The 17,921-nt window shown below is 41.7% G+C and overlaps 1 protein-coding gene across 5 annotated transcripts in view; it reads left to right on the top strand.

Moving 5' to 3' along the window:
- Positions 1–17,921, top strand: part of ano3 (anoctamin 3) — a 573,601-nt gene that overhangs the window by 436,413 nt on the left and 119,267 nt on the right. For all 5 annotated transcript variants that reach the window (XM_072592732.1, XM_072592727.1, XM_072592730.1 and 2 more), the window contains one exon: positions 3,221–3,317. In XM_072592732.1, the coding sequence (XP_072448833.1) occupies positions 3,221–3,317 (97 nt within the window). The remainder of the gene's footprint in view (positions 1–3,220; positions 3,318–17,921) is intronic.

Here is a 17,921-nt window from a genome sequence, read left to right as displayed (position 1 = left end):
TTGAATTGCATCTTCCACCTTTTGTTCCTGTTCTCTTGAGCTCCATATCCTTTTGACATTGAGTTGCTTTATATCCCACTTTGCTTTGTTTCATCAATGCCAATGGGTTAATTTACAGGCTGTTCATTAAAAAAACCACACTGCTATCATACTCGAAATTGCTACAGCAGTTTCACCAGTCTTGCACTGCATGTCTAACGATGATTGATGACTGCTGTCCAGGTTTTGTGGGAATTATCACCAAATTCTAACTCACCTTTGGCAATGTAATGAATAATGTCATTTTCTGTCCTGCATCATTATGCCTGATGGGGCTGACTCTCTGTTCAGATTATAGCTCGCAGTTCCCAGGCTGATTTCCCTTGACATATCCAAGAGCTGCCAAGGCAACTTTGGTTTGGTACCCACTTTGATCACCGCCACCACCCCCCCCAACCCCCGGCCATCTGCTGGCAAGCTTAGTACAGTCGGGCGAGAATGGAATGGTCATGAAAAGGTTGTGGTGTAATGGTAAAATCAGTGGACAAAGTCCACTTTTTGACGGAGTCTCACATACGACGCAAATATGTGAAATAAAAGTGCATGGGATTGGGGGTAGTGTATTAACATGGTTTGCAGACAGTAAGCAAACAGTTTAAATAAATGGATACATTTGTGACTGCCAGGAAGTTGGGAACAAGCAACAAGCTGCCTTTATCAACAACTCCCACAACCCATGAAAGGATATAGGGGAAAAAAAAAATCCAGATCCTTAAAAGTTCAAGAAAGGGCTGAGTTGCCTTACAATATGCAGTCATGCTAATTGTAGGTGAGATTAGGGACCCTTCATATGGATGACAGTGCTATGAAGATGTGGGTGTAGTGTACCTTTAAGAGAGTTAAAAGCTGACAGAACTCCCTGACAGCACCCAGTGTTCTCAATAAGGTAACAAAATAACACTTGGTTGAAAGCTAGATTAGCTGGGTTGCCTGGAAATGACAAAACAGATTTGAATTAGGCCAATCAGTTTAAATTATACCCTGAAAAATGCAAAACTCCAATCAAGTTTGAATTTAGTATATTGACAATCTTAAAAGCCAGTGACACAAGCTGATGCTTTGGGGAATAATATCAGGGAAAATTGAACAGTTAGGAGGAGAACTGACACAAAGCCAACAGATGTCGACTGTGAGTCAGAACTGTCTGAGAGGTGCCTGTCAGGAGAAAGAGTTTGCACAGAGAAAAACAACGACACTGACCTGGAGAGAAAATCTGCAAAGAGAAGATTTGACAGTGGGCTGGTTTTGAAACCTTGATTTTTTTTGGTAAATCATAGTTGGTGGGGGGGGGGGGGGGGGACTAGTCTTATAGAAGGGAAAATAAAAGATAGGTTAGAGGAAGGAGTTGTAAATAGCTGTTAGTTATTCTCTCTTATACGTCAAGAAATAAAATTGTTAATTTTTATTTTAAATAGTGCTTGGCCACTCAAATTTGTACAGAATTCTGCACGAGATGAATCTTTTCCATATTGATGGTTTAAATGAAGCAGGATGATTACCCCATGTCATTACAACAGCAATGTTCTGTGATAGCTGCTCTGATCAAGTACAAATGATGAATCTGTAGCATTTCAGTTTTTCCAAACAAGCCTATAAACACAATTCCTCAATCTGGTCAAATTTCTCCAACAGTTGTGTCACATAATGGTTACAGTCCATCCTTCCCTTCCTAATTGGTGTTATTAATGGTAATCTTCCATCAGGAACTGACCCTCTCCCTCCAACCTCCTTCAAATTCGTTGCCATCACCCCTCTCCTCAAAATTCCTTTTCGTCTTCCACCCTTGTAATTTGATAATCATTACCGTATTTGCAACCTCCCATTCCTGTCCGAAGTTCTTGCTGCCACTACTTTAATCTGTGCCTATCTTTCCCAGAAACCAGTGATTGAATTCTGCCTCTCAGGTTGCTGTTTGAGCCACAGGGTCAAAGACTTGCTTATTACTTTCAAGTTGACAGGAGCAATGGTAAATGATCCCTCTTTGTTCTTCTCAACCTTTCTGCAGCCTTTAACGAGTTTGGCTGCACCATTCTGCTCCCTAACTCTTTCTACTGTTGCCCAGCTGGGGTAGGGGGGCAAGTGCCGACTGTCCTATTCTTATCTGTCCAGTCAGAGCTGAGAAGCCCCTGTAATCTCATTCCATTGCATCAACATTACCTCTGGTATCTCCTAAGGACCTATCCTCAATCCTCTTCCCATGTTTCACCTGAATGCTGTTTCATGGCAGCATCAGCATCAAGCATTGTGTTAATTTCCACACAACACTCAGATTCAGTTTTCAGACACTCCCATCCTCTAAATGATCTGATTGCTCACCCAACATCCTGTACTGGATAAATAGAAATTTATTCCAACCAAACATTAGGAAGATCAAAATTATTGTCTATCGTCTCACTGAACTTCACTCCTGACTCCCTCAATTGTTTGAGATTGTCACAGGTGGCCCTTAGATGGAATTCTCACCATATATCAACACCATCACTAAGACCATTTATTTCCACATCTTTAATGTTGCCTCTGCCCCATTAGCTCATCTGTTGCTTAGATCTCCCTCCCTCACCGCACCACCAAAGTCTTCCTTTATCTCATTACCTCAATGTGCTACAGGCTAGTCTCTCATTCTTATCTCTGTACACTTGCGGTCTTCTCACTCTCTTCCACCTGTAATACATGTGCACCATATCCTGTTTACCTCACACTTTTCATTAATCTGTATTGGCTCCCGGTTAAGTATAGCCTCCATTTTAACATTTTCATCCTAAGTTATGCAGTTCATTCATGGCCACATCCTCCCCGCTGTGTTGTCATCTCCTTGAGTCCTACAGCCGTCTGAGTAATTCTTTTAATTCTGACCAAGTGACCATCCTCAAGTTTGATCATTCCACTTTCAGTCACAGTGCTTTCAGCTGGCAGGAGTCTGTGGTTAGTTATTCTGTGTTGTGATGTTATTCTGATACACACTAGCAGTTTCCTCACTAACATAAACATTGCTGTATAAACCAAGACATCACGTATTTTGTTCACTGTCTCAAAATACCAAATCTCTTGTCATGTGCATGACAAAAAACATTCAGGTAGAAGGGGTACATGATTATAGGTCCTTGAGGAAATGTTTTGATTCAGATTTATACAATGCACCTTGAAGTGATACTGACTGATTCCTTCTGTCTTGATCTTCCAGTCAGGAGATCTGTGAAGCCAATGAAACACGTATGTGCCCAATGTGTGAACGCAACTGTTCTTACTGGATGCTGAATGAAAGCTGTGTCTATGCCAAGGTAATAGATTTCAGTGCTTGTTGAAATTTTAAAATTAAATTGCAGATGTCCATTTGTGTGCCAAAACTATGACTATTTCTGTGAGATCTAAGTAAAAACAGGCTATGACTTTCTCTCTCTTAGTGTCCTATTGTGTTCTTTCTAATGGCAATTATTTCTAAAAGTGTATGTTCCAAGTGATGGGTAATGGGATTAGAACAGTTTGATGTTTGTTTTTGATTAGCACAGGATCGATGGGCTGAAGGGCCTTTTTCAGAGCTATAGACCTCATTGTCTTGAAGGATATCAATCATTAAAAGATCCAAAGTTGAGTAATATTGTTAATCCAGATTGGCCATGATCAGGTGGAATGACAGAATAGGCTCCAGGGATTGAATGAGCTACTTTTGCTTTTTGGACTGTTGGATGTAACGTTGATATAACATTGTAAACTGTGGTGCCTAGTTTTACCTTAATTTGTTCATTTCTTTCTTTCTCTCTGTACATAAGCATTATATTACAACATTCCGTCGCATTTACGAGTAAATAAACTGCTCATAGTAGTATCATCTTGAATAGATGGCTGGCATGTTGGCTCAGTGGTTAACAGTGGCAGAACCATGGGTTTAATTCCCTCCCTGAGGCAACTGCCTGTGTGGAGTTTGCACATTCTCTCTGTGTCTGCATGGTTTTCCTCTGGGTGTTCCAGTTTCTGCCCATAGTCCAATAACGTGCAGGTTAGGTAGATTGGCCATGCTAAATTGCCCGCAGCGTCCAAGGATGTGCAGACTAGCAGGATTAGCCACAGGAAATGCAGAGTTACAGGGATGGGGTGGGTCTGGGTGGGATTCTGTTCAGAGGTCAATGTGAACTTGATAGGCTGAGTCTCCTGCTTCCACACTGTAGAACGTTTATAACAGAATATGCCTGAGTTATTGGAGCCTATGGCCATTTATCCTCACAGTAGGACAGTGGTGATTTTCCTATTCTAGTGCAAGTCATCTCCAACTGAGTGGTGAGAACAGAATCCAAGATTGTTGACTCAGTTGCTTTGCACTTTTATTCACTGATCCAGGTGCTACATTGAATTATGTAAAGACAAAGATAACATCACCATTGTCCCAAAGGGCTGCTCTCTCATTAGAGAGATAAAACATGGTTTAATGTGAGGGGTCACTGCACCCTGGGTGAGGGGTGCAATTAGAACCTTTGCGGTGATACCAGCTGGTGTGGAAATTGAACCCATGCGTTGGTATCACAAACTAGCTGTCCAGCCAATTGAGCTAACTGGTAGCATTATATGGAATCCAATGCACAAAATGGACTTTTTGTCCCAAATTCGACATTTGACATGGAGTTATTACTTGACATACATTAGAGTCAAATGGTCTTGTTACTATTTATACTTCATTGGACATTTTATCCATGTCCATCCTTATTAATTCCAAAGACCTCTATTAGGTCAGTCTGCTTAGGCTTCTCCTTTCTAACATTGTAGATGCTATGATATTGTAGATACAATTGGTTTAGCGGTAATTCCCCTTCAACAGGAAGAGTTGGGAAAAAGACTCTAATGCATGTCAAGTAATAACTCCATGTTGAATGTTGACTTTGGGACAAAAAAGTCCATAATGAATGCCATTCAGCCTTTTCCATCCAGGGTTTGTCTCTGAGTGCTTGCTATCATCCATTTGAAGTTAAGCTGGATTTGATTAATAGAATAAAGGTCTGGTGATCAATAACCATTGGGAATCAGTTAAAAAGGAAATTCAATATGTTCATCAAATATACATTACCTTTAAGATAAGCAAAACTCCACAATAATAGTCCATTCTGGACATTCTCGGAACATCAAAGGGAGCAATGGATGGAAGTAGTTGATTATATTGTAGAAGTGGAGGAGTAGGCCTGAGGCTTGTCAGTTTACAAACCACCAAAGGGCCACCAGACCATTGATAAAGTTAGAGAAAAAGATGTTTGATAATAAACTAGCTAGAAATATAACAAGCAGGTTAGATAAAGTTTTACACAAGTATATAAAAATGGAAGAAGTGAAATAAAATGAACATTGTCCTTGAGCAGCTGAGAAAAGGTTATTATGGGATTATCATGGATGAAATGCAAAGAAATTGAACAAATATTTTGCATTTTTTTTCATGGTAGAAGATTTAAGTTGCTTCTCAACGTTAAAGGTAACTAAGGGGCTGCAACTGAATAAGTTAAGCTAATGTATGTTAACAGAGAGAAGGATGTGAAGAAATTTAATGATCTAAAAGATGGTGTGCAAATGAAGGAAGGGGTGTGTAAAAACAAAAGGTTTTCAAACAATGAGTAGTTAGGGTCTGGAATGTACTGCCTGAAAATGTGGTAGAGGAGGATTTAATTGAGATATTCCAAAGGGTTTAGATAATTGAATAGTAATGGGTACAGGGATATGGGGAAAGGTGAGGAGATTGGCAGTAGATAATAGAGTCGGTGCAGGCACAATGGGCTGAAGGACCTCCTTCCATATCATCATAATTCTGTGATCCTGTAAACCCAGCAAATACTGTTCAGACAGGGAGTTAGAAATTGCCAAGCTTGTGGAACAGAAGCTGCAGCTGATTGGGTTTTGCCACTCACTGTGTACATTAGCAGCAGTATCCACGTGGCAGATGGCAAGTCCAGATCATCTGAAGACTTCTCACCACAGCCGCGGCTGGTGGCTTCGGTGATACCTGTCAGGTCCAACCTGTGGCTGATATTGCTGGCATCCCTGTGTTCGTACTCTAGCAAATAGAGCACAGCAGGCTGAGAAGCTGAACAGTGATTCAGTGTAAGCGTTAGTCAACCGTTTGTGTCGTTTGAGCTCTTATAACCAAATAAAGCAAGAGCCGGGCCCTCTGTCTGAATTTTATCTTCTGTTAAACCAAACTGTTGTGATCTCCATGCAGAGGTGTGTGTACAGATACCAGGCAGGGAAAGTGTAGTCATAAGGGATATCCTGACCCAATTCCTCCTGTTGAAGGAAAACTGCTGCTAAACCAATTGCATCTACAATATCAGAGCAAAAATTATAACATATGAAGACACCTGAAGACTTAGATATTACAAATTAAAGAACAATAGGGAAAGAAAAGCATGAGGAAGAATCCTGAATTGGCATCAAAACTTGAAATGGAGTTTTATTTGGCAGCCATTTTAGTTATTGCTTGGCATCCTGGGCCCCATGAGTTGGATATTTGACCTAGTCGCACCAGAAAAACTTCAAGAGCATTCTTCATTGGGCACCAATGCAACTCAAGCATAGTTTAATGATTTTTGTTTTGACTCTACTTTCTCATTGTCTGTGATGTTGCTGTTGGGACATTGAATGCTCGGGGTGGGTAAGTCCTAATAATGGATATCAACCCCTCTTTCCTCACTGTAATATATAGGAACAGAACTAGACTATGTAGCCTTTTGATCTGTGGGCTTTGTCATTTAATACGATCATGACTGATATTCGACCTAACTCTATAGACACACTTATGTTGCACAATGCCTCATACCTTCAGTTAACTTTTTTTTAAAAGTCCAATTTAAACATTTTCAACTGGTTTAGCCAAAAAACACAATTTGGGTTTGAATGTCAAATTAATTGGGGAACATTGTGTTTTTTGTAAACTCTTTAACTTTCATGGTGATTCTAGAAATAGTGAGGCATAATTTCCAGCATGGCATGCTACACCATGAGTCGTATCAACTGCTGATTTATGCAGGTAAATATTTCAATCTGCCATTCTTGATATCATTGAATGATTTTTTATCGTGGTCTGCAAATTTTACAGTTCAAAGAAGTTTACATTACAGTGCAGTTCTGCAACTTGCATGAAATGATAATATAGACATGATGATTGGAATTTCTAATGAATTGACAAAATAAAGTAAAATCCCTCATAAAACATGAAAGAACTGCGGATGCTGGCAATCAGAAACAAATACAGAAATTGCTGGAAAAGCCCAGCTAGTCTGACAGCCTCCATAGAGAGAAATCAGAGTTATCATTTTGGGCTTTGACCCTTCCTCAAAACCAGTAAAAGTAAAATCCCTGTTGGACAATTGCTTGCTCCAGACTAACATTACCGGGAGTATCCTCTAGTCAAATTGCTGTGCTGTGCACAAACCTTTTGCCAGATGCTTAGCTTTGTACTGGCACTGACAGTTGCAAGAGATTCATTCTTCTCTTGAAAGGTAATGTTGGATTCCTCAGCTATAATTCCAAAGCATTGTCAGCAAGCAGTTAATAGCAAAGGCAATATATTTCTAATGAGTGAAATTGAAAATCAGGACAATATGTATTGATTTTACAGGCAGGATTAAATCATTAGGACCTTGTATGAAGCTTACTACACTCAGTCTATATGTACTTACTCTGTGTAACACAAATCAGATATATAAGATACTAATGCTAGCTATTATTGGTGAATTTTATTTCTTCTAATATCAGGAATGCTTACGGTCGCTGAAAGATCTTAATGCATTTTTTTTCTTATTAATTAAATCTATGTCAAATTGAATGATAAATGGCTGGATTTGCCCTTTTGAGACAAAATTAAGTTGGGAAATTTGGTTCTGGGTTGCAAACCCACAGTTGATACCAGTATGCTGTGAAGCATAATTTTCACAGGGTTGGGATCTTACAAAATACAGCAAAAAGACACATCATCTAAAAGCTGTTATAAACCCAGGAGCTTTGAAAGACCTTATGATCTTAAGCAAACTCCTGAATCTCATTCGAATGAACATGTTGTGAATTTGTTTCTTTTTCAATGCTTTCTTGATCTTAGCTTCTTTATTTATTTTTGAATCTGATTATAGAAGTGACATGGAAGGAGGGGAATATTTAGAAAGGACCTAATGAGCAACTTTTCATAAAGAAGGTGGTTCGTGTATGAAATAAGCTACCAGAGGAAGTGGTGGAGGCTGGCACAATTACAACATGTAAAAGACACCTGAATACATATGGGCCAAGTGTTGGCAAATGGGACCAGATTCATTTAAGATATCTGGTTAGCATGGGCAAGTTGGACCGAAAGGTCTGTTTCCGTGCTGTACATTTCTATGACTCTATGTGGGATCAGGAATAGGCCACTTGACCCCTCAAACCTGCTCCACCATTCAATATGATCATAGATGATCATCAAGCTCAATGCTCTAATCCCATGTTCCACCCATATTCCAGCTATATTCCTTGATCCTTTAAACCACAAGAGCTATATACTGTCTACCTCCTTCTTGAAAACATCTAATGTTTTGATCTCAACTATTTTCTGTGGTAGTCTATGGAATTCACTCCCTTCTCTGGGTGGAGACATTTTTCCTCAGCACAATCCTACAAGATTTACCCTGAATCCTTGAACTATGACACATGCCTGGTGGCTCAGTGGTTAGCACTGTTGCCGCACAACACCAGGGACCCTACTTCGATTCCAGCCTTGGGCGACTGTCAGTGTGGAATTTGCATATTCTCCCCGTGTCTGTGTGGGTTTCCTCTAGGTGCTCCAGTTTGCTCCCACAGAACAAAGATGTGCAGGTCAGGTGAATTGGTTATGCTAAATTGCCCATGGTGTTAGGTACATTAGTCAGAGGGAAATGGGACTGAGTCGATTGCTCTTCAGAGGATTGGTGTGGACTTGCTGGGCCGAAGGGCCTGTTTCCACACTGTAGGGGATCTAATCTAATGGTTCTGGACTCTGCCTCCATCAGGGGCATCCTTCCAACACCTAACCTGTCTAATCTTGTTAGAAAGTCATAGGTTTTTGTGAATTTTTAGAGGGTTCTATGAAATTTAATGAACCAATGCTGCCAACTGAAAACATGCCTGACAGCCAGATATTGGAAATTTTGGCCAAGATGTTCAGAGAAGATTGTGGGCTAATGATGCCCAAAAATTCAAGATAAGCAGTTGCAGGCCTCCAGGGGAAATGTAAAACTAGTTGAGAAAAAAACGCAATAGAAACAAAGGTATTGACCCGACTGGTACTCCATCATGAAGTAAGGTTGGACCAATATGTCTCATTTGCCAGTTTTACTGGTTATTTTTCTACCTGGCCTGTGCACTGAAATAAATATCTTCTCTTGGTACTGTTATAGTGCTCACTGCTTAGTTCCTTCCTGTGACTTTTTAAACTAAAAATTGATGGAGACATGAATAATGTCACATTCTAGCCAGCCCCAGAGATTTTGCAAACTTGGACAGCATTTATTTATGCAACAGATATTTGGAAAAGGCTGAAATGTCAGCAGGGTTGTTTTTCTCGAATTCTGAAGCCAGTGGAGATGGCGAATTTCACTGTTCTTTGGAATGAAGCACCTCATTAATTTTTGCAAATAAATTTCATCTCCAGTGTATCATCTTGGATGCATATGCCTCGGAAGGACTGCAGCAATTATATCAAGAAGAATGTGCCCAATTTGTCATGTCTGCAGTACACTCTAACTCTTAAAGTCATGTGCACCTGCTCTAAGACTAAGACTATAGATGTAGCTGCAGAAGTGGGCCATTCAGCCCATCAGTTCTGCCATTCAATGAGATCATTGCTAGTCTGGTATTCCTCAACTTCGCTTTCCCACCTTTTTATCATAATCTTTGGCTCCTTTCCTGATTAAAAATATGTTTAGCTGAGCCTTAAATGACTCAGTGTCTAAGGCCCTCTGCAATAAAGAATTCCACAGATTCACTCTCCTCTAAAGGAAAAGATGCTGCCACATGTCTGTCTTAAGTGAGCAACCACTTATTCTATGATGATGCCCTCTGGTTCTAGACTCTCCCGCAAGGGGAACCAACCTCTCCGCATCTCCTCTGTCAAGTCTTCTGAGAATCTTGTATATTTCAATAAGTTTGCCTCATTCTTGTTGTGGTTCTGTTCGCCGAGCTGGGAATTTGTCTTGCAAACGTTTCGTCCCCTGTCTAGGTGACACCCTCAGTGCTTGGGAGCCTCCTGTGAAGCGCTTCTGTGCTGTTTCTTCCGGCATTTATAGTGGCCTGTCTCTGCCGCTTCCGGTTGTCAGTTCGAGCTGTCTGCTGTCGTGGCCGGTATATTGGGTCCAGGTCGATGTGTTTGTTGATAGAATCTGTGGATGAGTGCCATGCCTCTAGGAATTCCCTGGCTGTTCTCTGTTTGGCTTGCCCTATAATGGTAGTGTTGTCCCAGTGGAATTCATGTTGCTTGTCGTCTGTGTGTGTGGCTACTAAGGATAGCTGGTCGTGTCGTTTCGTGGCTAGTTGGTGTTCGTGTATACGGATCGTTAACTGTCTTCCTGTTTGTCCGATGTAGTGTTTTGTGCAGTCCTTGCATGGGATTTTGTACACTACAATGCCGGAAGAAACAGCACAGAAGCGCTTCACAGGAGGCTCCCAAGCACTGAGGATGTCACCTAGACAGGGGACGAAACGTTTGCAAGACAAGTTCCCAGCTCGGCGAACAGAACCACAACAATGAGCACCCGAGCTACAAATCTTCTCCCAAACTTTGCCTCATTCTTCTAGATTCTAAGAGGTACAGGCCCAATCTTCTGAACCTCTCCTTATAGTTCCTCCATCCCCAGGATCATAAGGCCATAAAATATAGGAGCAGAATGAGGTGCCAGAGGAAGTGAGTGGTGGAGGCTGGTGCAATTACAACAGTTGAAAGGTAGCTGGATGAGGAAGGGTCTAGAGGAATAGTAGCCAAACTCTGGTAAATGGGGCTAGATTAATTTAGGATATCTGGACAAGTTGGACCAAGGGGCTTGTTTCCATGCTGTGCTCTATGACTTGAATTAGGCCATTTGGCCCATCGACTTTGCTCCGCCATTCGATCATTGCTGATATATTTCACAACCTATTCTCCTGTCTTCTCACGTAACCCTTGATCTCCTTACCAATCAAGAGCCTGTCTATCTCTGTCTTAAATAAAATCAATGACTTGGCATCCACGGCCCCCTGTGGCAATGAGTTCCTCTGGCTGAAAACATTCTTCCCCATCTCAGTTATAAAGCGTTGTTCTTTCACTGGCTTCTGGTCCTATTGTCTCCGACTAGTGGAAACATCTTCTCCAAGTGTTCTCTATCCAGCCTCTCTGTATTCTGTATGTTTCAACCAGAATTCCGCCCATCCTTCTAAACCCCATTGAGTACAGATCCAGAACCTTCAACGACTCCTCATATGATAAATCCTTAACTACTTGGATGATTTTTGTAAACCTCCTATAGAACCCCTCCAAAGGCAGCCCATCTGTCCTTAGATACAGATTCAAAACTGCTCACAATGATCTATCCCCCGACTATCCCTACCAAAATGTATAACCTCACATTTTCCCACATTGTCTTCCATCTGCCCACCTAGTGAACTTTCTCTGGACCAGCTTCAATGCCAGTATACCATTACTTAGTTAAAATGCCAAAAGCAACTAATTCTAGTTGTGATCTGACCAGTACCTTGTGTATCTTCAATAAACCAACCCTCATTTCGTACTCCATTCCCTTTATACATGAAGGTTAATATTCCATTTGCCTTCCTCATTAACGGTTGAACTTGGATATTATCTTTTTGTGATCTGTGAGTGAGGATTCCCAAATCCCTCAATTCTGTTGCTTTCTCCAGTCTTACTCCATTGAAATAATATTCAGCTTCTCTATTCTTCCTGCCAAAGTTTTTAACTCCATATTATGCTCTTTCTGCCAGGTCTTTACCCACTCACTTAACCCTGTCTGTATCCTTCTGCAGACCCCCTTCTGTCATTCTCCCACCATTTTTACGTCAGCCACAAACTTACTGCATCACCTTCCTTATCCAAGTTATTAATGTATAATAAGTAAGCTTTATGCCAAATATGCTCCAGAGAAACTGGAAATTAAGTGACTAACCATAGGCTAATGAAGATTGCTTTCATGCTTTTGTGGTGTACTCAAATGAAAGTTCAAATTAATGGACAAAAATCTGCTGTCAAATTAATGGTGAGGTGAATGGCACATGTGATGTTTTTCTCTGTATAAATAGGGCACTGCTTTGAAGCAAGGAGTAGGTGAGTAATGTAACATCCAAAGTTTGCTGACTGAATCATGCCACTGTCTCAATAAATTTGCACTGACAATTTGCACTGTGTGCCTCAACATTGACACCCATCAAGTGTCATGAAGGTGTAATCTGTGACAAATAGTACATATGCATCCGCAATGACAAAACCCGTCCTGCAAAGTGAAGTTACGCAGCCAAGTCAACAGAGCTGAATAAAGACAGATTGTGTTGCCCATCCACCAAGATGTACTCTGATTGTATAGGTAGAATATGTCTGTATGAAACATAGAAGCATGGAAAATAGGTGCAGGAGTAGGCCATTCGGCCCTTCGAGCATGCACTACCATTCAGTATGATCAAGGCTGATCATGCAATCTCAGTATTTCACTCCCACTTTCTCCCCTTGATCCCTTAAGCCAGGGCCACACCCAGCTCCCTTTTTAAATATGAGAGTGGTGCTGGAAAAGCACAGCAGATCAGGCAGCATCTGAGGAGCAGGAAAATCAACGTTTTGGGCAAAAGTTGTTCATCAGGATTGAGGTTGGGAGCCTCGGGTTTAGACAGATAAATGGGACGGGGATGAGGCTGGGGAGAAGGTAGCTGAGAGTGCAATAGGTGGATGGAGGTGAAGGTGATAGGTCAGAGAGGAGGGTGGAGCAGATAGATGTGAAGGAAGATTGACAGGTGGGGCAGGTAAGGAAGATGGTGCTGAGCTGGAAGTTTGGAACTGTAGTAAGGTGGGATGAGGGGAATAAGGAAACTGGTGAAGTCCACATTGATGCCATGGGGTTGAATGTTATCAAGACAGAAGATGAGGCATTCTTCCTCCAGGCATCGGGTGGTGAGGGAATGGTGGTGGAGGAGGCCCAGGACCTGCCTGCTCTCGGCAGAGTGGGAGGGGGAGTTGAAATATTCAGCCACAGGGCAGTGGGGTTGATTGGTGCAGGTGTCCTGGAGATGTTCTCTAAAGTGCTCTGCAAGAAGGAGACAGCAATCTCCTCTACACTGGGAAGACCAGACACCTTTTCACCTCGGGACCCTTCAAACCCATGGCATCAATGTGGACTTCACCAGTGTGGACTCGGAAAGGTAAACCAAGCTAAGAGCAGAAAGATAGAGCTAAAACATGGAATAGACTTTCCAGAGCATTTTTGACAACTCTTGTCAATAAAGTTCCTGAACGCAGAAAGCAGAGTCATCTCCACACATTTTAAAATCATGAGCAGGCTGGATACAGTAGATAAGGAGAAACTGTTCCTGCTTGTAAAAGGAACAAGAACAAGAGGGAATCAATTTAAAGTAATCTGCGAAAGAAGCAAGGATGAAGTATGGAAAATCTTTTCACTCAGTAAGTAGTTGGGGTCTGTGGGTGCACTGGCTGAAAATGTGGTTTAGGCAGGTTGAACTGCTTGTAGTATCTACATACATTTGCTGAGACCTTTATAAAATGCTTTAAAATTCTGTGTTTTAAGTCTTGCTTTCAGTTCTTTCTAATGTTTCATTCACTTTTCGGCAGTTCATTTTCTTTTTTCTCAAGAATTAGACACTACATTTGGCATTGCAGTGGAACTATGAGGTCTTTTAATTTCTGGATTGCTGGTTAGGTCATTGGTGGACCACATTGTCCTGAACACTGTCTAGTGGACAGGTCAATTTTCAAAGTGATCCTTAAGTAAGCATTACACCTCTGATTTGTATATTCAAAGCATCAAACATCCATTTCATCTGTTTCTTTTGTGAACATCCTATGATTTTAAGAGGTGTATTTTGTCCTTTTTTTATGAAGGAAGGTTGAGGCAGAGATGATGTGTGCTCTGCTCAAAGCTAATAAAGTAAACAGCATGTTGGGCTTTAGTTTTTTTTTTAAGTTGGAACAATAGAAGCAGCCTGAATGGGTGGGGTCAAGTTTCAACAGAACCAGGATTTTTAGTTTTAGCTTTCAGCAATTGCTGGGTTCTTGAAGCTGGATGTGGAAGTTCTTATTCCTCTCTCTGTTTAGCTAATAGCTGTTGTGCTCTTTCTGCTGCTAGAATTGCATTTGAGACAATCCATTTTACTGAATTTGCCTTTACCAAGGGTGTGTCTATGGGATGTTACTGTATTGGAAAAGGTAATTAGTAATAGTTGAGATACATATATACATAATTTTGTTATGCATTTTGGTGAGGATACAGTTAAACCAATTCTTTTATTTTTATTTTGTCAGTATTCTAACTGTAGTATGACAATAAAGTGGGTTTTGCTTACAGTCGAAACATTTAACAAATCAAATTGCATTTGGAATGCCATGCCTTACACTTACCTTTAAAATAAGAAAAAGTTAAAGACTAAACTATCTTCTTAATATATTTTGAGGGGGTTTAGTCTGGTCTATAAAACTTTGCCTTTGCAGATATGATGGATACAAAATGTGCAAGTGCACATCTTCCACCATGTTACTTGACAATGAGTAGTGAGCCCAAGAATTTCTAGGCTTTTTTTTAATGTGATTAATAATTATAATATTTAAGTCATTGTATTATAGTCACGACATTGACAGACTCTAGTTGACTCGATTTCCTTTAGATTTTAGCGTTGAGTTCAGAATTTTGTTTTGGAATGTGACTCAAAGAATAATGGAGTGAAGTGTCTGGCACTGATTTTGAAAAGATAAGACAGAATTATTGTATCCCGTGAATGCAAAGCTACAGGATGCCAGTTACACAGACCATGCCATCTGTTATAGAATAGACCATTACATACAAATACTGCAAAGGTTACTGCAGGAAGGTGCACAGGCTTTATTTTAAGACAGACATTTGTAAATTGCTTTCATTAATTTGTAAGCTGAGTACAGCCTGTTGGCATAACAATTCATTGCAAAGTTGAAAGGCCATAGGTTTAGTAGTGTCACCATTTAGATATTGTTCTTCGCTGAATATCTGAAGGATAATTCAGTGGCTCTTGTTTAACGTCCCTGACAAACAATGGTTCAGACTGAGGTCTTCTCCTTGCGGTCTTGGCAACAAAGGTGAGATCTGTGGATTGCTCGGATCAACAGAAGACTCAGTGTGAAGAAAAAAATCACAACTGAGTGGGGTTTGTCATTTGGCTGTGTTGTGAGCATGGTGATATCCAAGGGTTTTTCACTGCCTCCTCAGTGATGGGCAGGCCACTGACTGTGCACCCTATATAGCAATGTGTCAAGAGACAGGTATACAGAGGGGCATCCCACTGCCACGAGACCCTGAATCAGGGCTATGCTGATGCAAGTTTGCCAACCACTTGATGCATAGGGCCAGGAATCCAAATCTTGAACTCACAGATCCTGTGTGCAAGTTTGTCCATCAGTCCTCAGAGATTTGGCATGTGAGCTCAAGAGGCAGAGTATCAAACTGCTTTCATTTATGAATGTAATGATTGGAAGCAAGTGGGTCTCATCCACAATGAGATCCTTGACTGGGGCTGTTAACCTGGGTCAATCAGGAAATCCCAGCTGACCAATATAACCAGGGGATTTAGAATCTGCTCAGTTCAGAGAACTGACTCCGAGCTGGCTGGTCACAGTCACTATACTGTGCACATGTAAATAAAGGGTGACTTGGTGATGGGATACCAGCCTCTGTGCAGTTATTTCAACCAGATACCTGAGTTAGGCAGGGAAGGATGAGGTGTTGAGGGGTGAGAATGATGGAGGCTAAATTCAGTTTTTTTTAATGGTTCTTCCATTGAAAAGTCCATCAAACAGTGTTTCCTGGAGCTCTTTGCCACTGTGACCAGATGTTGAAGCCCAAACATGTCATGACTCCTCAGTATGAGCTGAGACAGGGGGATATGGGGACCTGAGAGAGCAGAGACCTTGTGAAGCAGAATGTGCAATTACAACATTTAAAAGACATTTAGAAAAGTACATGAAGAGGAAAGGTTTGGAAGGATATGAGCCAAATGCAGGTAAGTGGGACTAGTTTAATTTGGGAGCATAGTCAGTGTGGACTAGTGGGACCAAAGAGTCTGTTTCCATGCTGTATGACCTTATGCCAGCTGTTCTAAAGTGGATAGAGTTCATTGTTGACTCTGAGCTCACAAGCTTAACCTTGTGACCCCACTTAGGGTCGTGACTTCCACATTGAGAGACCTTGCTCTCGCCGTCCTCTGAGAAATATTTCTGAGGTTCTTGTGTGTTGTGTTGCCCAATTAAGATGGCATCTTCACAGGGAAAGCAGAGGAGGAAGTGATCTACCCAGGCATTGGTAAAGCAGCAGGGCAAAGAGAAGACAGAGAGGCATTAAGGTAAACATGTTCTGCACAGTGTCCCTGCCTCATTGGAGTTTGACTCCTTCACGTTCCCTAACACAATCAATGCACCCAGTGTCTTGTTGTGCGTTCCCACTCAGCACTGAATGATGCCCAGCAAGTTGATATCTGAGCAGTCTGCAGCAGTAATTGTATCCAGAGGCCTGGCAAATAAATTCTGAGCTAGCTACAGCCCTTCCTGCTCCTGTCACTGGCCAGGCAACAATTCTTAGATATCTAAAAGCAGGAAATCCTTGTCAAGGAATGTTAATGTCAGGGAAGGGGGCTGGAGTAGGAAAGAAGAGATCTAAGATGACACGATCGACAGCTTGCCCCATTATCTGATAAATACCATAATGTACCATGACAGAGGACAGAAAGTCAGTCATTGTCCGACATGGTGAGATGGTTGCCATTGATGGGTATTCCTGGTGAAGAGCTTTTGTCCAAAACTTCGATTTTCCTGCTCCTTGGATACTGCCTGACCTGCTGTGTTTTTCCAGCACCACTCTAATCCAGATTCTGGTTGCCATAGCTGAACAGCTGGTCATATGTGGGGGCAGTGAGAGGTGGATGTGAGGCTGGCAGCATTGGCAAGTACAATGCAGTGAGGTGGATAATGAGTGTGAGTCCCCAGTGCTGGGGAATGTTCCTGTAAGAGTGTAGGGATCAATGCACTAAGCAGTAGATGTGAGGTGTTGTGGTTAACAGGTGATCAGATTAGATCCCGTACAGTATGGAAACAGGTCCTTCGGCTCAACAAGTACACACCGACCCTTCAAAGAGTAGCCCACCCAGACCCATTCCCCTACCCTATATTTACCCCTGACTAACACACCTAACACTATAGGCAATTCAGCATGGCCAGTCATCTGTCCTGCACATTTTTGGATTGTAGGAGGAAACCAGAGCACGTGGAGGAAACACGCAGACACAGGGAAAACGTGTAAACTCCACATAGATAATTAGATTAGATTGGATTACTTAGATTAGATTACTTACAGTGTGGAAACAGGCCCTTCGGCCCAACAAGTACACACCGCCCCGCCGAAGCCCAACCCACCCATACCCCGACCTCTCCCCCTTACCTAATACTACGGGTAATTTAGCATGGCCAATTCACCTGACCTGCACATGTTTGGAGTGTGGGAGGAAACCAGAGCACCCGGAGGAAACCCACGCAGACACGGGGAGAATGTACAAACTCCACACAGAGAGTCGCCTGAGGTGGGAATTGAACCCGGGTCCCTGGCGCTTTGAGGCTGCAGTGCTAACCACTGAACCGCTGTTCCAAATGTCTATTAACCAGATATTCTCTCAGCTTTGCTGTGTTC

The sequence above is a fragment of the Chiloscyllium punctatum genome, chromosome 22 (genome assembly GCF_047496795.1).
Source record: "Chiloscyllium punctatum isolate Juve2018m chromosome 22, sChiPun1.3, whole genome shotgun sequence".
Classification (NCBI taxonomy): domain Eukaryota; kingdom Metazoa; phylum Chordata; class Chondrichthyes; order Orectolobiformes; family Hemiscylliidae; genus Chiloscyllium; species Chiloscyllium punctatum.
This window is presented reverse-complemented; position numbering and strand designations above follow the sequence as displayed.